General features: G+C 37.1%; 1 protein-coding gene across 1 annotated transcript in view; it reads left to right on the top strand.

The window, feature by feature from the left end:
* The first annotated feature begins 302 nt into the window (after positions 1-302).
* The window catches only part of CFAP69 (cilia and flagella associated protein 69), a 47,705-nt gene continuing 23,811 nt past the window's right edge, over positions 303-24,196 (top strand). The window contains exons 1-12 of the mRNA XM_034401828.3: positions 303-930; positions 5,442-5,504; positions 5,894-5,953; positions 8,370-8,482; positions 9,624-9,700; positions 15,702-15,800; positions 18,012-18,161; positions 18,279-18,456; positions 19,014-19,137; positions 22,753-22,801; positions 22,887-23,008; positions 23,795-24,011. Of these exons, the coding sequence (XP_034257719.1) occupies positions 808-930; positions 5,442-5,504; positions 5,894-5,953; positions 8,370-8,482; positions 9,624-9,700; positions 15,702-15,800; positions 18,012-18,161; positions 18,279-18,456; positions 19,014-19,137; positions 22,753-22,801; positions 22,887-23,008; positions 23,795-24,011 (1,375 nt within the window). The 5' untranslated portion in view covers positions 303-807. The remainder of the gene's footprint in view (positions 931-5,441; positions 5,505-5,893; positions 5,954-8,369; positions 8,483-9,623; positions 9,701-15,701; positions 15,801-18,011; positions 18,162-18,278; positions 18,457-19,013; positions 19,138-22,752; positions 22,802-22,886; positions 23,009-23,794; positions 24,012-24,196) is intronic.

Genomic DNA, 24,196 nt, shown 5'->3' on the forward strand with positions numbered 1-24,196 from the left:
CGACTTAATTAGCATTTAGGACAAGTAAACACTGACATGGAAAACGTTGACACTCTTGAAGCAGAGGTTGAGGATCTTCAGGATTGAGAATCTTAACATTGCCTTAAATTACTTTGCACTATCAGAATCGGAGATTTTGAAACTTCAAGAGAAACTTTTCCTGATAAAGGCTTTCAGCGGGGAAGGGGGGGGGGGAACGGCTGCACAAATGCTTTTTAAAATTACGATGACGATTTCTCATGTTTGTATCCATTTCTAATAGCCAGGAACTGGATCGATGGGTGAGCTGGGACGAGCTTCTTCCTTTTTTAAAGCTGTCGACGACACTGCTAATGTCGCTAAGGTTACGGCGGGGTATTATTAGTGCAGTAATGTCGTTTTGGTGCCATTCCCTTGGGGTGCTTTTCTTACGGGCAATGAGCGTGCTTTGGCTCGAAGGGAGCCAAACTTTGGCTCCTTAGGGCCTTTCCCTTCCGCAAAACTATAAACACCTTAACCTAACGGCGTCTTCGTAGGGCATATGATAAATAACGAAGCAGCTGAGGTGGCGGGACGGAGCAATAATTTCGGGGTTGCAGCAGCCCGAGGCCTCTTCCCTGGGCAAGGGGACCCATCGCCCCAGCTGAGGGCTTTGGTCGAGGGCGGGCTGGGTTTCTTTTCTCTTCGTTTTTTCCTTTGCCTGCCGTCCGCTCCTCCCATGGGACCGCTAACGCTTCTCTCGCTCCCATGGCAACGGCGGCCGGTTTGTGTTTTCCTCAGTGGAAGCGGCAGCGCTGAAGCCTGAGTTGCCGATCCTTTTTCGGAGCCATGGCTTCTCCGGCTCTGCCGGAAGTTTCGCCGATTCTCATGGTTCCCTCTTTCAGCGAGAAACACAGGCATCTCTCCTCTTCCTCCAGGCTGGATAGCAAACTCAGCAACGGCCTCGAGCAGGTGAGAAAGTTAGAGATTCAATTCCCTCTGTTTCTGCCCAGTTCTGGAGCGTCTCCTCCTCCTCCTCTTCCTCCTCCTCTTCTTCTTCTCCTCCTCCTCCTCCTCCTTCTTTCTTCTTCTTCTTCTCCTCCTCCTTCTTACTCCTCCTCCTCCTCCTCCTTCCTCTTCTCCTCCTCCTCCTCCTCCTCCTCCTTCCTCTTCTCCTCCTCCTCCTCCTCCTCCTCCTCCTTCCTCTTCTTCTCCTCCTTCTCCTCCTCCTCCTCCTCCTCCTCCTTTTTTTCTCCTCCTCCTCCTCCTCTTCCTTCTCCTCCTCTTCCTCCTCCTCCTTTTTTCTTCTCCTCCTCCTCCTTCTCCTTTTTCTCCTCCTCCTCCTCCTTCTTCTTCTCCTCCTCCTTTCTTCTTCTTCTTCTCCTCCTCTTCCTTCTCCTCCTTCTCCTCCTCCTCCTTCTCTTTCTCCTCCTCCTCCTCCTTCTTTTTTTTCTTCTTCTCCTCCTCCTCCTCCTCCTCCTTCCTCCTCTTCTCCTCCTTCTCCTCCTCCTCGTCCTCCTCCTTTTTTTTCTTCTCCTCCTCCTCCTCCTCTTCCTTCTCCTCCTCCTCCTCCCCCTTCTCCTCCTCCTCCTCCTCCTCCTCCTTTTTTTTTTCCAATTATTTGGGCCATTTAGCCAGGACTGCCAGGCCTTGCGAAACGGGTCCTGTCAAATGCAAAAAGTGGCAGTCAAAAGAGCAAGTGTGTTTCTCTTTTTTCCCCCTATACCACTCTTGAAATGTGGGGTTTTTCTACTGCATTTATCAAAGAAGGGTTTGTTGCATTTGAATCTGCCTGAGGGGTGTTAAAATTTCCTGATGGTTAGAACAATTAATCAGTGGCAGGACTTGCCTCCAGAGGTTGTGGGTGCTCCCCACAGCTGGAGGTTTGTAAGAAAAGACTGAACAACCATTTCTCTTAAATGGTACAGGCTTTCCTGCCTGAGCAGGGGCTTGGACTAGAAGACTTCCAAGTCCCTTCCAATCCTGTTATTCTGTAATTAACAACGGCTACCCCTCTCTCTTTCTCCTGGGAATGGTTCTGGAGAAAACCATCCATGTTCTTCTCTGAGGAGACCCAAAACAGACAACAGACAGTGGAAGAAAATTTAGGCAAGGGTAAACAAAAGTGCACTTTTATTTTGTTGTGTACGATAGCACTTATGCAGGGTATAGGAACATAAAGTAGACCTTAAAAACATAAACTAAAAGTAACAAGTCAGAGTGGGCAGGATGTTGGTGCAGAAGCAAACTGAGGACCAATACTCATTTTTTGTGAGACAGAAACAACTGCAGGTAGTCCTCAATTTACAACTACAATTGAGCTCAAAAGTAGTCCTAGATTTATGATCACAATTGAGCGCAAAATGTTGCTAAATGAAACATTGGTTAAGTGAGTTTTGCCCCATTTTACAATTTTTCTTGCCATTGTTGTTAAGTGAATCATGCAATTGTTATGTTAGTAATCTGGTTGTTAAATGAATCTGACTTCCCCATTGCTTTTGCTTGTCAGAAGATCGCAAAAGCTGATCATGTGATCCCGGGACACTGCAATCGTCATAAATATGAACCATTTGCCAAGCTTCTGAATTTTGATCATGTAAATATAGGGATGCTGCAGCGGTCATAAGTGTGAAAAATGGTCATAAGTCACTTTTTCACTGCCTTTTTGAATGGTCACTAAATGAACTTCAAGGACTACCTGAATTTAATTTAAATGTGAGCATACATGTATTACAGAATGATACTTGTGTATATATACTTACAGATAAATTCCTTACAAGACTTTATTCTAAACACTGAAGCCTTTTATTTTTTAAATGCTGAGACCATATCTTTTTTTAAAAAAAATCTATAGGACATGACATACACAAACACAAAACATATATTCCCTTTTTACAACAATTTTGCAGCGGTAATCTTCTCTTATTTACATTTCCCCCTTACTCTTCTTTAAATATATTTTCCTTATTGTCCCATTATCCCATATTTCTATATATATTCCTTCACATATAATACTATAACTATCAATTATTTTACAGGCATTTATCCATTTGTGACCTTCCCTCATTAATTCTTATATACTATTTCTACTCTCCAGCCAATTATACCATTTGTTCCATACTGCATAGCAATCTATATCTTCTTTTTCTTTATCTCCTTTGTTAATTTATCCATCTCAGCACATTCCAGAATTTTCCTTATCAGTTCTTCTTCAGTTGGCATCTTATCATTTTTCCAGTTCTGTGCATATGATATTCTTGCAGCCATTATTATATGTAAAATTCGATATTGTATTTCAATATATTTCCTAGTAAATATTCCCAACAGAAATGTCTCCAGTTTCCAATCTGTGGGTTGGTCAATTATTTCTTCCAGCCATTTTCTGATTTTGGCCCATTTTTGCAAAAGGGCATGTCCACCATAGATGGTAATACATTCCATAAGCCTGTTTTTACTTGCAACATGTTGGTGAACTATTCAGAAACATCTTGGCAAGCCTTGCCTGAGGCAGATGCCATCTGTAAAACATCTTAAACTGGTTTTCTTTGAATGTCGCAGACATAGTCAATTTTATATTGTTTGCCACATTTTTCCCATCTCTCCAATTCTATATTATATCTAAAAAAGTTTGCCCATTTAATCATTGTTTCCTTGGCGACTTCCTCTTCCATCTTATCTCAATAAATATTTATATATTTACTAATTAATTTTTCCTCTGTTCCCTGTATAATTTTGTCCAATTCTTGCTGATCCATTTGTATTTCATATAGTTTTATGTCCTCTTTATATTTAGACTGAATTTGTGTGTATGTCCAATCTCCCTGCCTAAATCTTGTTCTAATTCTTGTTTTGTTTTCAAATTTCCCTGTTCATTTAACAAATAATTATATCTAATTACCTTTTCTATATTGATTAAATTTGGATGTTTCAATGCTTCTGTTGTGGATAGCCACATTGGAATTTTTGTATAATGCTGTTTTTTTTATTTTTTGCCAAATCTGTAAAAGTGCATTCCTTAATATATGCCTTTGAAAATAGCTATGTGTTTTATGTTTTTCATCCCATACGAAAGCATGCCATCCTACTGACAGGTCATGTCCTTCTATAGTTAAAACCCTTTTGTTCCTTAATTCCATCCAGTCTTTTAACCAAGTTAAAATAGATGCATGATAATATATTTCCCACTCCAGAAGTGCCAATCCCCCTTTGTTTTTCGTATCTTGTAAAAGTTTTAATTTAATCCTGAGTTTTTTCCCCTGCCATATAAATTTGGTAATTAATTTGTTTAAGGCTTCGAAAAATCTGAAACAGTATATTGTTATGCCTATTTAAGTTCTTATCTTTTTAACAAGACCAAAAGCATTTTTATTTTATTTATATTTGTTACAGCTGTGATTTGTGATCAAATGTATTTTGTAGTAAAAATAGATTAAAATCTTTTAGTTCCTAGAATTACTTAGTAAGAACTTTTGAAAACTTTTTAAAGATTAAATACAAAATACAAATTTCAAGAATAAAAGAATAAAACATGCGAAGAAAGAAAAACAAAACAAAAAGTAATTTGAAACTTATTTATTTACATTATTTGTGCTAAAATATTGCAGAGAGATTTGCCTTTGATTAAATAGAGATCAAACTACTTCAATGTTACTATACTAGGATAAGGCTTCTGGTAGCATAAATGAAGAATTCAACTATTCTTCAACAATATAGTTTGGTCATTATTCTCATTGAAGTACAAAATCCAGCTGTTAGAGATGACATCAGTCTTGCTCAAATTCAGGTAGTCTTTGAGTTATGGCTGAAATTGAGATCAGATTTGCTGTTCCTAAGAAGTGCATTCATAAAGTGCAGTGTCTTGTGACCACATCACTTTGCAGCAGCAGTCTAGATGTGAGAGCAGTCTGGGTATATACAAGCATGGGAAGGCCGAAGAAAGATATATGTTAGTGCAGCAGGGCTGGGGAAAGAGGATGGAGGGTGGCATGCTTTGGTGCAATCACAAGAACACTATACATTTGTAGTCATACCACAGGCTTTTTATAGTTTTATCTCAAAATAAGGTTCTGACATATCTTTGAATAAATGAACAAATACAGTTGGTATGAATTTATGGAATATTAAAATCTATGCATATTTATATTAGATGGGTGGGTGGGTGGATGGAAAGGTAGGTAGGTAGGTAGGTAGAATATTTTAACCCCATCCTTTGATTATTGTAGATCTTCTTTAATTGTTTACCTCCCCAGTTTAACTTCTAAGTTTTTATCTAGAGTTGCTTCATAATTATATCTGAAACCAAAACCATTCTCTGTTTGAATTTTATATTGAGACAACATGTAAAATTTACAAATACCATTTATTAAAAGTAAAAGAAACAAGTTTCTTTTCAGATTTTATAGGTAAACAAGTTAGAAATGGAAGAGCTGTTACCTTCATAGAAATTACTAACCATTACAATCTTATTTAAATGAATATTTTAGGGAAATCACTTCATATATGTGGACCTTAATCACGTGATCAAATTGCTTGAAGAAACTGACTCAGTAAGTATATTGGAGCAAATAATAAGTTTTAGAAATAAAACTTATTTCTATTTATTCCAGTAGAATTTAAAGCTAGTAATATATTCTGTATATATTGTATAGAGTGCTTAAAGAAATCTAGAAGATTCTTATTAGCTCTAGCATGATTGCAAATGCATACGTGCTGTTGTTGTTTTGGGATTATGCTTGCATGGTAAGCAAAACAGTAACTTTGTCTTGCTACTACTTAAAACTGATTGACATATTTTCCTCAAAACTAAGGGGAAAGCCACAAGACATGCAAAGCAATGCTGGTGACACATTGAATCTTCTATCTTCTTTGAAGAGCAGATTGTTGCAAATATTAAATACATGTTTTCCTTTTGCTACTCTCATTACTTTTTTTTAAGAATATAGAAGAACAAATCCAAGCATGTCAGAAGGTTGCAAAGCACTATGAATATGGAATCGTATCCTTTTCTCTTGTTTTGTTACATGCAAAATTAGAAGCCAAAAATACTTCTATTCCCTGAACAGAAAAAGACAAAATAATATTTATCAATTTTAAGTTTGTTTACTTTCTAAATTACATTGTAATATAATTATAATAATTATAATAATTAATAATTATATTGTAATCATTGTATAAAATAAAAATATATGAATAAAAATTGGATTACTACTAAAAAAATTAATCTGTACCACACCAATCTGGCTGTTCTGGGAATGGTCTAAGTCAGTAGGAACTGTTAAGCCTTCAAACCAAAGCCGATCCATATAGTTCATAATCTTAGTTAATACTCTTCGATATTAACACAAAAAGAGCCATCAACTTTATAAACCAATGTTCTTTATGAGTGTTTCAATGGGGTCTATGTTAACAATGTCCCCAGTATCTTGTACAGTACACAGATCTTCCTCTGAGATCTATTTCAGGAATTTTTTGTTCAAATCCATGTGCAGGATCTCATTTAAAGTCTTCCTGGTCAAGCTCGCCATTCTTTGGCTAAATGTCCAGCATTCAGTAGAAAGTGACAGAAATTAAATGTCTTGAACTGACAGTATTGTCATTGTATCAATTCATTTGCAACATTGTATTGTATATTCTCTCTTGTTTGAGAACATTTCTGTGAAGTGGTAAGATTGATGATAATGCCAGGTCTTTCAACTTCCTTGCTAGATCTTCAAAATCTATTATGATTTGACTATAATGTCATTTGCCATTTTACTTGTCCTGATGTATATTAGCAATAAAGGATTGTGGATTGGATCCGTCTTGACAGCTGCTATGTCACATTTCTAACCTATATTGCCAAGCAGCAAATTTCACAGGCTGGTAGGTTCAGTCACCACAGGCTTATTTCAGTTCTTCATTCTAATGAATTTGCCAAGTACTGCAAATCTTTTATATGTTGAAGGGCACAGCTGCGTCCCCTCTGCCCTTCAGGGCTCCTTCTTCCTGTCTTCTGTTCTGCAATGTGTGTGTTTGTAAATATATGTAAGTATGTTTTCTACTGAAGGCTGTTTCTTGTAAGCCCAGAGGTACAGAATATTTTATGTCTCTTATGTCTCTTACTTTTGGTAGCCTTTATCCATTGGGCTTTTTTCTTTGTATGATTCTTTTTTTCATGGACAATTGTTTTCTTAATCAGTTCCTATCATGCACTGCCAAATTCCTTTAGCATGCTCCCATTGTTTTATTTATATTCCCCTTACAATCTTTATGTAGGCTGTAAATCACTCTAATCCACAATTGGCATTTTCAGACACACCATTGCAATTAGCATTACTCTGGAGATTACCTTTTCAGCTCTCATTGTGAAGCTTCACACCAGAACATGTTAGTCTTAGCTCTCCAGACATTTAACTTTTCTAATTGGCCCAATTTTGCAGAAGATTGCCAGATATGAATAGTTTAAAATCTTTATTGCTAACAAGAATGAAGTCTTATATATAAGAAATGATCTGCCTTGCATAGTGCAGTCAATGCTTTATGGTTCAGAGTTCTTATCCAAATTAACAGTTCTCTGGTCATAGCCAGGGAAGACAGCTGAAATATTTTATAAAACACTTCTTATGAGTCTGAGTAATGTTGCTTAGTAGCTCACCAAATTTATCCTATATATTCAGCTGAACACACAGTTCCATAAAATATCCCGTTCTATGGTCATTTCCCTCTTTTTGTTGTGTCTTACTCCTTTTCATTGACAAAATCCTACTTGCTTTCTCTGTTCAATTGCTTGCATTATTTATATAGATTATCTCATAATATATCAAATAATGCAAGCAACTTCTATATATTGTGTGTAATGCAGAACAGAATAGGATCTACTTCTGCATATTTTATGTTAGGCAGAATCTCATATATGTAGTTATTTTATGATTGGTAATGGGGGAACATCATACAATCTAGGATTATTTTGCTACTATATGACCAATATGGCTAGTTTGGATGGCTGATGTCCATTAGAGCTGTCTCTTCCAATCTGGTGCACCTCAAATATATTAGATTATGGTTTGCAATTCCCAATAAGTATATTCAATGGACTGCTCTCTGAGAGCAATGAAAATTGTTTCTAGCTAATTTGGAAGGCACTAAATATATTTTAGAGTTGAGAGTCTACTCATCTATTTTCATTAATTATTAAAATATTATTTGGAAAAAAGGGTGTTACCCTGAGACTTGATATTAAGTAACTCTGAAAGATTTATTTATCTTCTTTACTATTAGAATTCTAGCACAGTTACCAACATAAAAATTGTTATTAATTTTACAACTAAAGTTTGGGATTTTGGTTTGTTTGTTTATTTTTAATTTGTTATGCAAAATGTTATGCAAAATTGTGCTTTCTGTAACCATTTTCCTTGACTGTTAATCATTATAAGCCTCTGAATGATTTAGCACAAATCTCTAAAATTTTAAACTTATGTGTGGAGAAAATTCAGACAATGGGCAATGTTTTTATAGAAATTACATGTGAAATTCTTAAATTGTATGGGTAAGTACTTAATTAATGCCTCTGTTTTATTCTGATATTAACAAGTCTTGTAGTTTTAGTGGCCAGAAATAATATGCATTTATTTTCATCTTAGCAAAAGCATATGACTTCAACATTTAGAATGTTATAATTATAATTTAGATATTGGGGAAAATATTCTCCACAAATTATGATTGTATTAAATAAACTGAGTAAAGATTATAATGTTACATTTCATTCAAAATTAATTTGAAAAAGAAAACCCTTCGTTTATATATCATTCAGATATATAAAACCTTTATCTAAATTTGTGGATTCAACTTTCATATAAAATTAATGAAAATCTAAGTAACAACAAATCAATAGAAAGTATTTCTAATCTATAAGACCCCATACTTTTATTAACTGTTGCAGGTATTTTAATAGGTTAAATGAATTTAATTAGCCCAACATCAAATATTTAGGAACTCAGTCAAGTAGTTCTGCTTGTTGTCCTATATATCACACTTAAACAGCAATTGTGTGCTAGTTTTCCTGAAACACAACCAATCATTCTTAGTAAATATTATGGATCTTAGTATAACTACTTATTAAAAGTGCTAAAGGTATTCTCAGTCTTGAATTTTTCAAATGTACTGAGATTATCCTTAAGTACCTTTAAGATTATGTCTTCTCCTCCACTTATATTGTTTAACTTTGCTGCCACATAGTGGGCATATACATATTCACTAATTATAATAATGCAGTTGCAAAATCTAAATATTTCATTGCTATTTCCTAAAGAGAGGAATGAACCAAAGTTTATTACTGTATGTTTTAAACATCTTAGTAGCATTAAAATATCCTTTAATGTTTTTCTTCAGTGCTTTTCAGGTTGTCCTTGATAGAACTGCTACACAGCTAGAGGATTGTACTATTTTAGAGTATTAGATTAAGATTGGAAAAGGCCATGGTCATATTCATAATCCAAACATGGATTAAGTTTATAATCCATATATAGTTGGCAGATCTATAAAATATTAAAATGAAATCAGTAGTTAGAAATAACATACATTTTTATCTTTTCATGAAAATTGTAGTCATCATTATTCAAGTATTTATCATTATTTCTCTCATGCTTTTTAAAAAACATCTGTAATAATTGATACATTTAATTCTGCAGGTTACCATTTTACAAAAAGAAGTTATCTGATGAAGGAAAGTATGCTAAAGAAGTTCAAGAATCAATTGCACAATTGGGTAATATTAGATGTTGACATACCTTCCTTATATAACTTGACCTCAAGTTAGGACCACAATTTGAAACTTGACTCATTGGGGTGATTGGACCCAATTATTTGACTTTTTGCAGTGTTCATGAGTGAATCATTGCAATGTTAAGAAAATCCATATTCATTAAACAAATGCAGTGCTTTTAATGTAAACCCATTCTTCTGAATTATGCCTTTTGCCAGAAATTGACAAAAAATGCTGGAAACTGGCAAAAAAACCTTCACAAATTTTGTTTATATGACCTCGGACATTGCAACCAGTTATAAAGATCAGCTAGTTGTTATTCTTCTGAATTAAGAGGCAGGGTGATGGCATTTTACAGTCAGAAATGCTATATGGGATGTACTGCACCTATTTGGAGCCCATCATATTTGGAATGACCATTAAATTATAATCATAAACTGAGGACTATACATCTTTCTGAACAGAATTCTCTTGATATATTGCATAATTGACTAATTGTTTTGAACTATCACAGCATATTGTAATAGAAGGAAACTTGTCAAGATACGTATGTCAAGAAAAATTTCCCAAAGAAAAAACCTGCATTCCTCAAATTATTAAGAAAGGCTGTGAGCTATGCTAACTGAATATCAAGGGAGTGGTAATCCAGCTCATCTAAGAAATACCAAATTGGATATGACAGTAGTAAGAATAGAATTTGCTTCTATTTAGGATTGTTTCATATTTTCAAATCAGTACTGATGATAAAAAGTGGAGAAGAGATTGAAAAAATAAAACTCCATTTTATGTACAGGTAGTCCTTGTTTACAATCACAATAGAGCTCAAAATTTCTGTTGCTAAGCATTAGAGTTATTAATTGACCAAGTCCCACTGTATGACCTTTTTAGAAATAGAAATAGAATAACAGAGTTGGAAGGGACCTTGTAAGTCTTCTAGTCCAACCCCCTGCCCAGGCAGGAAACTCTACACCACTTCAGACAAATGATTATCCAACATCTTCTTAAAAATTTCCAGTGATGGAGCATTCACAACTTCTGTAGGCAAGTTGTTCCACTTATTAATTGTTCTAATTGTCAGGAAATTTCTCCTTAGTTCTAAGTTTGTTTATTTATTTATTTATTTATTTATTTATTTATTTATTTATTATCAAATTTATATACCGCCCTTCTCCTGAAGGACTCAGAGCGGTGTACAGCCAAAGTAAAAAACATAGATACAAACATTAAAAACAATTTTAAAAGATATATATATGTTTGGCCCCATAATTAAAAGAACAATAACAAACCTATTAAAAACATTTTAAAAAGTGTTAAGCCAGCCCGGCTTGTTGAAAAAGAAAGGTCTTCAGGGCACGGTAGAAGGCACTGAGATCTTGAATTCTTCGTATCTCTGGGGGCAGTTGATTCCAGAGGGCAGGTGTCCCCACAGAGAAGGCCCTCCCCCTTGGGGCCACCAGTCTGCATTGCTTGGCCGATGGCACCCTGAGGAGGCTCTCTCTGTGGGAGCGCACAGGTCGATGGGAGGCCATTGATGGCAGCAGGCGGTCTCGAAGATATCCAGTCCTATGCCACGGAGCACTTTAAAGGTGATAAGCAACACCTGGAAGTGCACCTGGAAGACCACTGGGAGCCAGTGCAGCTCACGCAGGAGAGGTGTTATGTGGGAGCGACATGCAGCTCCCGTAACTACCCACGCGGCCGCATTCTGGACCAGCTGGAGTCTCCAAGTCCTCTTTAAGGGGAGCCCCATGTAGAAAGCATTGCCGTAGTCCAGGCGAGAGTGACGAGGGCATGGGTGACTGTGCACAAGGAATCCCGATCTAGGAAGGGCCGCAACTGGCGGATCAGGCGAACCTGATAAAAGGTCCCCCTGGCTACAGTCGTCAGATGTTCCTCCAAGGACAGCTGTGTATCCAGGAGGACACCCAAATTGCAAGCCCTCTCCATGGGGGCCAAGGACTCACCCCCAATAGTCAGTGATGGAGTCAACTGATTATATCGGGATTCCGGAAACCACAGCCACTCAGTCTTGGATGGGTTGAGTCTGAGCCTATTCCTCCCCATCCAGATCCGCATGGCCTCCAGGCACCGGGACATCACTTCAATGGCATCATTGGAGCGACCCGGGGTGGAGATGTACAGCTGGGTGTCATCAGCGTACTGGTGGTACTTCACCCCGAAGCCACGGATGATCTCACCCAGCGGCTTCACATAGATGTTGAACAAAAGGGGCGAGAAAACCAACCCCTGAGGCACCCCACATATGAGGCATCTTGAGGTCGACCTCTGCCCCCCTGCCAACACAAACTGCGACCGGTCCGAGAGAAAGGAGGAGAATCACCGTAACACGGTGCCCCCCATCCCCAACTCTTCCAACCGGTGCAGCATGATACCATGGTCGATGGTATCAAATGCCACTGAGAGGTCTAACAGGACCAGAACAGAGGAACAACCCCTGTCCCAAGCCCTCCAGAGATCATCTACCAATGTGACCAATGCCGTTTCCGTGCTGTATCCAGGCCTGAAGCCGACTGGAATGGATCTAGATAAGACGTTTCCTCCAGGTATTGTGGAAACTGTCATGCGACCACACTCTCAACAACCTTCGCCACAAAGCGAAGGTTGGAGACGGGACGGTAGTTGGCTAATACTGCTGGGTCCAGGGAAGGCTTCTTGAGGAGAGGCCTCATCACCGCCTCTTTCAAGGCTGTGGGGAGGTAACCCTCCTTCAATGAAGCGTTGATAATTCCCTGGAGCCAGCCTCGTGTAACCTCCTGGGAAGCCAGTACTAACCAGGAGGGACACGGATCCAGCAAACATGTGGCCACACTAAGTCTCCCCAAAATCTTGTCCACGTCATCAGGGGTCACAGAGTCAAACTCTTCCCAGATAACATTCTTAAGATTATTCCTCGCTACCCTGCCCGAATCTACCCAGTCAGAGTCCAAATCCCCCCAAATCTGTGCGATTTTGTCATATAGATATTTTCCGAATTCCTCGGCCCTGCCTTCCAGGGGGTCCTCCCGCACTCCCGGATGTAACAGGGAGTGGGTCACCCTGAACAGGGCGGCTGGACAATTATCTGATGACGCAATAAGGGCGGAAAAGTAATTAAACTTTGCTGCCTTTATCGCCACTAGGTAGGTCTTAATATGCGACCTTACCAGTGTTCGGTCAGATTCCGCGAGACTGGCCCTCCAACCGCTCTCTAGGCATCTTTTCTGGCGCTTCCTCTCCCTCAGCTCCTCGGTAAACCATGGAGCCCCACGGGATCGGCACTGGGTCAGAGGCCGCAAAGGCACGACTCGATCTAAAGCCCGCCCAGCCACCCGATCCCAGGCAGTACCAGGTCATCGACCGAGTCGTGTGCCAGGTCCTCAGGAAATGGCCCAAGCTCCGTCTGGAACCTATCCAGATCCATCAGGCACCTGGGGCAGACCCATCTTATTGGTTCCGCCTCCCTGCGATGGGGTGTAGCGGTTCGAAGGTCCAGGCGAAGGAGCGAGTGATCTGTCCATGACAAGGGTTCCATCTCTATATCCCCTATAAGAAGACCACCTAACCACTGGCCAGAGACAAAAATCAAGTCCAGAGTGTGTCCCCTCCCTGTGAGTGGGGCCATGAACTCCCGGGCCATCTTGGACATTTCACCAATGGATGGCAAGTTGAAATCACCCATGACCATAAGCCTGGGTGTATCAACTGCCACCGTGGCTATCATGTCGAGTAGCTCGGGTAGGGCCATTGCCACGTGGCAGGGAGCCAGGTATGTTAGCAACAAGCCCATCTGAACCCCCTGACCCCACCTCATAAAGAGGGACTCACATCTGGCAATCTGTGGCACAGTGGTCTCCCTCGGACCAAGACCTTCTTTAATAATAACCGCCACCCCACCCCTGCCCCTACCCTGGGCCCTTGGCTGATGGAATGCTCTGAAGCCTGGTGGGCACATCTCAACCAGAAGGACCCCTCCCTCTGGCCCAACCAGGTCTCCGTAATACCCGCCAGGTCCACTCCCCCCTCCTGTATAAGATCGTAGATGAGGGGGACTTATTTACCACGGACCTGACGTTGCACAGCATCAGCCGAAGGCCCGGTCCTGAGTATCTGTGCAACCTAGTACCCGAGAGGAGCATTGGGGACCGGGTTGCGCAAATGCTGTCAAACAGCAAGTGCACACCCCCGGCACATGGTATGGCCCCCTGCTCCCACCATATCTGCCCCTCCCATCCACCGTGCTGATAGAACAACCCTCATTAGGATGGACCTCCATCACCTCCCCAGACCCTCGTCCTGCACCCTCCAAACCGTTACCCCGTGCCGGGCTCGGCTCCGACCTTGGTGGATTACCTCCCCATCGCCCTTGGTCGTTCTCCCAGTTCCCCTTTAAAGATCATTAAAAGGCTGATTAAAAAACCCCTCAATCCCCGCTTTAGAACTTGCCACCTCTCGGGGCTCCAAAGCCCGTCCTTGAGGTAGGCCTTTGATAGAGTGGAAGGCCACCGCCGCGAGAGGGGAGCATCTCACAGTGCAAGCAGATCTGCCGAGGTGTAAGCCATATAAGTGTGATGAGGTAAGGGAGAGTAACTCTGGGTGTCAGTGATGGTCCTAGAGGCGTGAGATAGCAATACGGTTGGATATGAGCAAAGCTGGGGGCCCTCGCTCTCTCACAGCGATGGGGCATCTGGATCAAGTAGCTGCAGTGCAGGCAGATGGCCACAGCCATTCTTTCACAGCGGCTGGGTGACATAAAGCCAACAGAGTTCAACTCCTTTCCTGCAGATGGAGCAGCAGCCATTGTCCAGGACTCTCAGCTTCTCCCTCCAAACCTTTCCCCGAGCCAAGGCCAAAAGGCAGTAATTGGGAGGCAGGGATAAAACAACCAGCAACAAAGAAGACATAAAGATCAAACGGCACTAAGTCCAAAGAGGGTGGTAGTAAAGTCCCAGAGTCAGAGGTGATGGAAAAAATGACCCGACCACAAACAGAGAGTCTGGGCAGCAACAGGGGAAGAACATTTCATAAGGTGGAGAGTGAATCCAAGGGGGAGACCAGATGGCTATTCATTAATCCCCCTCTATCATTTCAACCTCCTTTCGATTTTCCGGACCAATTCACCCCCGAAATCATAATCAAGGAGAGAAGTTGCTTCTCTCCTTGATTAGTTTCCACCCATTGCTTCTTGTTCTACCCTCAGGTGCTTTGAAGAATAGTTTGACTCCCTCTTCTTTGTGGCAACCCCTGAGATATTGGAACACTGCTATCATGTCTCCCCTAGTCCTTCTTTTCATTAAACTAGACATACCCAGTTCCTGCAACCGTTCTTCATATGTTTTAGCCTCAAGTCCCCTAATCATCTTTGTTGCTCTTCTCTGCACTCTTTCTAGAGTCTCTACATCTTTTTTACATCGTGGCGACCAAAACTGGATGCAGTATTCCAAGTGTGGCCTTACCAAGGCATTATAAAGTGGTATTAATGCTTCACGTGATCTTGATTCTATCCCTCTGTTTTTTGCAATGGTTATTAAGCAAATCAGCACAGTTATTAACTGAATCATGCAGTTGTTAAGCAAATCTGTTCTCCCATTAACTTTGCTTGTCAGAAATTCCCTAGGAAAATTGCAAATGACAATTCCAGTACCCTCGGATGCTGCAACCATAATAAATACATGCCAATTGCCAAGCACTCGAACTTTGATCATATGACTGTGGGAATGCTGTAATGGTCATAAGCATGAGAAGAAGTCATAAGTCACTTTTTTCAGTACCATTGTAACTTTAAATAGTTATTAACCCAATGGTTATAATTTTAGAGAGAGAAAAAGAGAGAAATAGTATAATATAGTGGGATACTTTCTTCCTCCTTAGCTCTCGAAACAAAACATTGTAACATTGTAACTAAATACCGAGAAGAAATGCATATAATGTTCATATATAAATAAATGAATAAAACTCATGCAACAGAATGTCATAAAAGTATATTACAGTTTTCCTGTTGTTTCAGGTCACTTGATCAGAGTGCCATGCTCTCAAATAAGAATACAAATATGTAAGTGCATTATTAGCTTTTACCATGCTGAGCCATCAGTAAAAGAATTTGAAGGTAAGAATTATTTTATATTTTGATATATTTTAATAAAATTAGTTTACCACAATGTTAAAAATACGAACAGCCTATCTATATAGTAAATGAGAGAGCAACAAGTTGATTGAGGAAAATCTGTAACATATTGTAGAATACAGATATTTCATATGAAATCTTATATGCAAATGCAAGACGATAAATAGATACCACTTTGCTGGGAAGGTAACAGCGTTCTGTGCATGTCGGCATATAGTCATGTTGACCAATTATCATGGAAATTGTCTTTGGACAACATTGGCTCCCTCTGCTAAGAAGCAGAGATGAGCACTGCCCCCTAGAGTCAGATATGACTGGACAGAGGAAATATTTATCTTTACAAATATATTTCAACCACTATGCATCAGATGTCTGAATGAAATGTCACATAATATACTGTACTAGAAGTGTGATGAAGAAAATGTATGTAACCACTGTTTCTTTGCTATGGAGAAATGCTTATTTTGAGTAAAACTGAATTAGATCACAAACACATTTGTTACTTTGGTTTATAATAAAGTAATAAATTTAGTTTTACTTTACTAGACTACTTATCTTTCTCATATCTTGTTAAATTTAATTATTTCTAAAGAAGTTATTTTGTGTATTTTAAATATAATAGATCAGTCCTATTGAAAATCCATGTATTTCCAACATTGATGCATTGGATAGACAGATGCATTGGATAGTATTCATAATTTTATCTTTATGAAATATGCTGCTCATCTACAAGATGTCAGTCCCTGATTTCTAGAATCATTAATGTTTTTAATTATTAATTCTAATATTAAACAATTACTGGTAATTATTGTGCTGATTAACCTTAATAATGAGGTTCCTCCTATGTTACCATTTCTACATAGAAAACAATTATATGCACATTATTTGCACATAGGACTACATGAAAAAATCCTTGCGGTAGTGCTGTGCCCTGTTCCTAGGTTTTAATCCAGAGTAGGAAAGTACTATTAGTGAGAAATTTTTCATAGATTGGATTCCATATAATTCAATTATTTAGTGGTGTAGGTATCTGTAATAAACTGAAATTTCACCCCAAATTCATATTTAGTTGTCCTCTCTCAGTATAAAAAGTTCTGAGTATCAAAGAAGCGTAATTCCATATTTAGTGCTAATCTAACAGATCATGGAATATGGTATCCATGAAGAAGGAAATTTAATAACTGTTCCATAAATGCCAGCTTAGCCCTGAAAGGGCGGAAGGAATAAAACATAATAAGATTGCCTTGCCTTGACACTCTTTTGTATAAGAGGAATGAGAGAAAGACATTATATCTTTTAACAATAAAATAGAGTTCTAATAGTTCATGTAGTGCCAATTTCCTCTATCTTAAAGGGCTAAAAGATATATTAATGAATCACATGTGTATAAGGCTGTGAATTAACCATAGTTTACTTTCAGCATTGTGTTTACATGTATCCCTCTCTCCATTATTATCCTTCATTCTGTAAGGAATAAACAAGCTTAATATACTTCATGTTTAACCAAAACTAGTAATACAACTAGTAATACAATCAAGAAATAATATCCTAACTTTAATTAAGTAAAATACACTTTTGTTTATTCTGATAACATTTAATTATAAAATGTTTATAAAATTGTTTATTTGAAAACTAAGTTAATTATTATTGTCAGTGATCTTGATGCCTGGGAGTGCAGTGTGGTAGGTAAGGTGTTAAACTATAGGTAGTCCTTGACTTACAACAATCCATTTAGTGATTGTTCAAGGTTATAACAGCACTTTAAAAAGTGATTTAGCACTGTTTTTCACACAATCTTTGTAGCATCCCCATGTCACATAATCAAAATTCAGATGTTTAGCAACTGGTTCATAATAGTTGTAATATTCTGAAGTCATTTGATCAGCTTTTGTGACTTTCTGACAAGCAAAGTCAATGGGGAATTCACTTAACAACGTTACTAGCTTAATAACTACAATAATTCACTTAACTACTGTGGCAAGAAAGATTGTAAGTGGGGTAAAACTCACTTACAAATGTTTCAGTTAGCAACATAAATTTTGGGCTCAATAGTGGTCTCAGACATAGAAATTCATTTACCATGAATTCTTGGAGGACAGGAGGCTATACATCTAATGAATAAATAAAATCAGAAAAAAAATTAGTTTGTAATTAAAGTAATTTGATGGACTTCTTCCAATTTTCTTAATACAGGTTATCAACCTACAAGTGCAAATTATAAAAAGCAGATTGTAGAATTAGGAGGTTTAGCAGAGACTTTGGTTTTGTCACTAACACTTGTTGAAAATCATCTTTCTGAGAAATTATGGATCATTAAAACTTTGCAACATCTTTCTATTTCTGGTTAGTATGATTTATATTTTAAAAATATTGTAGCTAAGCCTTATCTATTTTACTTTCTTTTTCAGTAAAATGCTGGCAATTCAAAGGGAGCTAATTATCAATCCTTTTGTATTTCAGAAGCAAATTGTAAACTTATGATGAAAGCTCAAGCACCAAGAATATTATGTTCTCATCTGAATGATGTTGACTCCTCTGGGCAATTATTATTCCGTTCCTCAGAAATTCTTTGGAATTTATTAGAAAAAACCTCCAAGGACCAAATTGTTGAACAGCTCAGTAACTTGGAATGTGTACAGTTAAGCCTATTTAAACTACTATATATTAACCTAGATTTTACATGCTAGTTTATAAATTAGAAGCTGGCATTTTTATCTTCTACTTCTCATATACGTTAAAAACAAAGGTAGAACAAGCATTTTTTAAAACTAATGTTTCATTCTATTTGAATTATTTATTGATATAAAATAAATTATTTATTGCATTATTAAAATACTAAAATCAATAGATTATGGACTAACTACTTTCTGCCTTCTAAACCTTTGCTATGTAACATTTATTGGTTTGGTGTATATTAAACCAAAGAACAAAAATACAAAAAACATGACATGGAGATGCTGCAGTGACTGTAATTTAGAGGACTATAATTTAGAGGACAAGTGACTCTAAATTAGAGAACCTACCATTTGTTCAACACTGTCTTAAATTTGAACAGTCACTGAATAAATGTCTTTAAGTGAGTACTTAAAGTACTACTAAAGTACTGTTCAGAATTTCAGTATCTAGGAATGATATTATATATTCAATTAGAAAAGGTATAGGTATTAAAATATAGAATTGTGTTGTTTTACTTAGTGCTCTGAAGGAAGCATTTACAAATTTACTCATACACGGTTTCCGCCATTATGATCGTCAGTTAAGAAATGACATTTTGGTGATAGCTACCCTTGTTGCTCAGAACCCAGGAGCTCCAATGATTGTATGTATACTTGATTTTGAATTTTGGGCAATTAAAAGTAAATATTGAAAATTAGTTACATGTTCTGTTAACATCATTGTGCCAGCTTTTTTAATATAGCCACAGCCTTTCTTCCGTAAAACACATTGATCTTTTTCTAAATAATTATTTTTTGTCTTGGAATTCTATACTATAGAGAAAAACATATAATTATGTTTTCAGTTAAATATGGCAGGCATTATAAGGTCTTGCTTTACATTTTAAAAAAAGGTTTATTAAATGATAAGGTTTTAGAAGTTGTGACACAGAAGATAAGAAATTAACTCCTATGAAAATAGAATTAACACTGAAAAACTTGTAGAAGATATGGTAATCTTATAATCTTGACATTTTCTCTTACCTTAAAATGAGATTTAAATTTTACACCTAATAATTTTGCAAAATATCATTGGATCAAATATCAAGTTTTTCTTTTTTTTTCTTTATTACAAGTTTTTTATTTTTTTATTTTTTTACAAACATATCAATATGTGAACAATGTGGCATCTGGGTGTCATACATTCTAATACAAATAAAACTAGTAGAATTAATCATAGTTATTACATCCAATCAACATATATTTCTAATAATGATACACATTTATATTAAGTTGCAGTTTGTCGTTATTCAATTATTCCATATTTTCTCTTGTTATTGCTTTTATTTTATTATGTAAAGGTGTATACACTAATATTCCCCCTTCTATTATTTCTATCTCTTATTCTAACCTTAATTCATGTCACCCTATATTAAAAGACATTTTCTTTCTATCCTACCTAACTTCTAGTCATGTCACCTACCTAAAAAAAGAAAAGAAAGAGAAAGGAAAGGAAAAGCAAATCAGAACAACAACAAAAATAAATCATCTATCCATTGTCTCTTGCCCACTTCAATGCTTTAATTGCTATGCTTTTTTTGGCTTGCCTCCCACATTCCTCTCTTGAATCTTTATCTCTGTCTGCATGAAGATGTCTGCAAGATTCTGCATGAATCTTGGCTGTTCAATCTAGGTATTTCTCCCACCTCTACCTTCTTCCACTGCCTAGTTTCCAAAATTTCTGCCCAGGCTCCTATCTCTCTTTCAAAAGTATCTTCCAACTCTCTTAATGTATTTTCCCCATGATTTAATTCATCAGTCACTGTTATTTCCATTGTTGTCTGCTCTTTGTCTTCTTCTTCCTCCATTTCTTCTGTTGACTCCTCCCTTTTCTGGGAGTCTTGGTCTTTACTCATCATCCCTCATATGGTATTTTCCATTTTTTTCCCATAATCTCCTTAAATCCTTTCTCCGTGATGTCTTTTGTGTTTTGAAAAAGTAACACCATCTCCTTTGAAATTCCGGTCATTTCTTCCTTATAAAGCATCTTATTTTGTTTTAGAAAGTTCAACTTTTGTTCATCAGTCCAAGAACTGTTTATTCAGTCCTTAAATTGCCCTTCAAGGAGTACACTAGTCCCAGTTCTTTATATCTCATAGGTAAATGATCAGTTCCATTCAGATAATCCAGAGGTTATCAAAAGCCTCTTTGCGACCCTTATACAGATTTAATCTTCTAGCATAGCATTCAGGGGTCCCATTAATTAAATAGCTTCCTTATTTTCATATTTGAGTCTCCAGTAGTCATGGGGTAGTTAAGAATAATCCAATAGATATTTTCACAGTCTTTCATATAGGTATTCCCAGACTTGTAATTTTTTCTTTTGTCAGCAGGTAGCACTCTCAATTTAAATTTCAGTATTGCCACTAGTCAATCGTCATTTTAGTTGTAAATCAATTATAAAAGCAGAATAAGTTTTATAAGTAAATAATTCCAGCATTTTAAAATGCCTTCCCAGTACCACGTCTTCCCAGTTTAAGAGTCCAATTTTCTATATAGTTCAAAATTTACAAAAATTTACAAAAATTTACAAAAATTTACAAAAATTTACAAAAAAATGTAAATGTACATATTTTTCTCTCTTGTCCCTTCCCCTTCTGGTCTGATATTTTCTCAGAATGCTTAGATGCTGCTTTAACAGATAATTCTGAGCAAATAGTTCTGAATTATTCCTTGGGGTTAAATTTAAGGCAAAAAGAATCCTCTCCCCCAGTTCCAGCACTGATCACCTACTTCGCTCCAGCAGCAGTCTTATTTACTTCCTCGGTTGTCCCAGCTTTGTAGCAGCCATCTTTAGGCTGTCTCTTCTTCTTGCCATCGCTGAGAAGGAAAAGACTCTCCTTGACCTCTCAGGGCACCCCTCTTTGCTTCACTGCCACTACAGGGCAACTTTTGCTCCTCTCGGAGCCCACAAACGGAGAAGTCAGCACAGGGAACACGGAGACCTGTTCCTTGTGTCTGATATTGCCGCGATGTCAACCAGAAGTCTCATTTTTCTTTTTTTTCTTTTGTGTGTGTGTGTGTGTGATTTTACCTTCATACTTTTATCCTGTATTAAAAATATATTTTCCTGTATCATCTTATCAAAGTGCCCATATTTCTGCTACTGTGCATTAGTTTGCATATTAATATAATGGATACTACTCTGGAGTATCTGTTATTCACCTGATAAAGAAGAGGTTAATTTGCTGTAAAAAAAATGCTAAGAAGGTATGAATAATAAAAGCCTGAACCTGCATCATTTTTACTCTTCGGTGATTTATGAACTAGAGATTACTACTTCTATATTTGTTTCTTTTGTTTCTTTGTTATTCAGCTATCATTTTACACTGTCACATTTTGCCTTGGACAAACTCTGGCTGCAAGGTTATAACTTCTGGCCTAATATAAATCTTTTGATTAGGATCTCATGTTCCAATATCTCAGGGGCTGCCACAATGAAGAGGGAATCAAGCTATGCTCCAAAGCACCTGAGGGTATGACAAGAAGCAATGGGTGGAAACTAATCAAGGAGAGAAGCAACTTAGAACTAAGGAGAAATTTCCTGACAGTTAGAACAATTAATCAGTGGAACAATTTGCCTCCAGAAGTTGTAAATGCTCCAACACTGGAAGTTTTTAATAAGATGTTGAATAACCATTTGTCTGGTGTAGGGTTTCCTGCCTAAGCAGGGGGTTGAAATAGAAGACCTCCAAGGTCCCTTCCAACTCTGTTATTCTATTCTCTCTAACTTTTTAATAGGTGGCCCATTCCTCATTTATCATAAGAAAGCTTTATTGTAAGTCTACCTTTCCAACTAAGAGCAATAAAATGCCTAGTGGTTTTTTTTTTCTAATTAGTTCTGTATATAAAATTGTCTTTATGAAGACATTATCCATTTTTAAAGGATTTTGGAAATTATATTTCATCTTCAGAATTGGATCTACTCCTTTTCTTATCACAGTGCTCTGCCTTTTGTCATATCACTAAAATTAATAATTATGTTCCTTCTTAAGATCTGAACAAAAAATAATCCTAAATTGGTCCATTTCAAATATTTGTAAAGAACCACATTGATTTACAAATGCCATTTTATATTTTCTAAAAAGTAATTTCTATTCTATTTCATCCATTATTTAAAATATTTCCATGTGCTTTAGGGTATTATAAATTTTAAAATAGCACAAATATAAATATAACAGTTTTGTACATATCTTAACTTTATGTGTATATGTGTTTAGGAAACTGGATTTTCCAAGCAATTAATACTATTTGCTACTTTTGATGAAAGTAAGTATTTTAACCATTAATACTTTATCATGTAAATGTGAACTATGAATTTTTATTTATAAAATGTGTTTCATTTCATTCACAGTGAAAAGTCATAGTCCTTTGGTAAAAGGTCTTAAGCTTACTTCCTGTTATGAAGACTTTGAGCTGAAAAAGCTGCTGCTTAACATGCTTACTGTACTAGCAAAAGATTTATGTTCTGTTCAGGTAGGTCATAAAATAGTTGAAAAGAATAATAATTGCTCAAGACTTTTAATACTACATGTTTTCAAAGAGTTCTATTAATACATGTGTAAATATACATTTACACACTTGATCTTAACCAGAAGCGAGAAGCGATAAAAAAAAAGGCCGAGAAGCGATAAAAAAAAATACATTTATGTTGAAATTGACAGCACTGGAATACATTCTGCTACTAGCACCAAAAAGCTTCATGTCAGTTATGTCACTTCTAGATGTCAAAATAGATAGGCAAATATTTCCCCTCCCTCAGAAGAATGTTATTCTAAAATAACTTTAGTATATTCAGAGAGAAATTAACAGCCCAATAATTGTATAAATTCATAGAGTCAAGTAAGAACCTTTTATTGAATAACAATTTTAAATAGATTGTATCTTGCACACCCACTTCCCAAAGAAAATAATCAGAGGAATACAATAAAAGTACTTATTTTGTGTATTGGGGGTGGAGGCGTGGGGGAGAGAATAAGAATGTGGCTGGTGATTGTGGTTATGGTTGTGGTTGCGAATGATTGGTATCAGCAGATATAAATTTTACTCCTTTTCTACATTCATTGTGACATTTATCAAAAATGGCAAACCAGTAGTATACAGGGAGCATCACGTTTCAAATTTTACGTAAAACATAACTTTAAAAATGCTTTCTGCATGTACTAGCAAGAGAAGGTCAAAAGTATATTGTTATTGTTACCCTTTTACTATTAAAACGGATTTCTCTTTTCAAATTATGTTATATCTCCTTTCCTTGTTTAGCTGTTGCATGAGGGTAAGGTAATACTGGCTTTATTTCATTATTTAAAACCAAACGAAAAGGGAGGAGCACTTGATATGTCTGCAGCACAGTATGAAGAATTACAGCTTCTTGCTATTGCTACATTAGCAACAATGGCTCCGTTATTGATAGAAGACTATATGCTGTGCCAGGGAAATACTCGCCTTCTGCTGTTTCTGGAATGGTGTGTGAGCAATGGTGAGTCAATAAGGCAAGATAACTTTTAGCCATGGTGAATAGAATGCAGTATTGCAGGCTAACTTACTGCTCACTCTGGGGAGTTTGATTCTGACTGGCTCAAGGTTGAATCACTCTTCCATTCTTCCAAGGTCAGTAAAATGAGGACCTAGATTGTTGGGGAATATATGCTGAGTCTGTAAACT

The sequence above is a fragment of the Pantherophis guttatus genome, chromosome 4, assembly GCF_059756535.1.
Source record: "Pantherophis guttatus breed Tessera chromosome 4, ASM5975653v1, whole genome shotgun sequence".
NCBI classification, from domain to species: Eukaryota; Metazoa; Chordata; class Lepidosauria; order Squamata; family Colubridae; genus Pantherophis; species Pantherophis guttatus.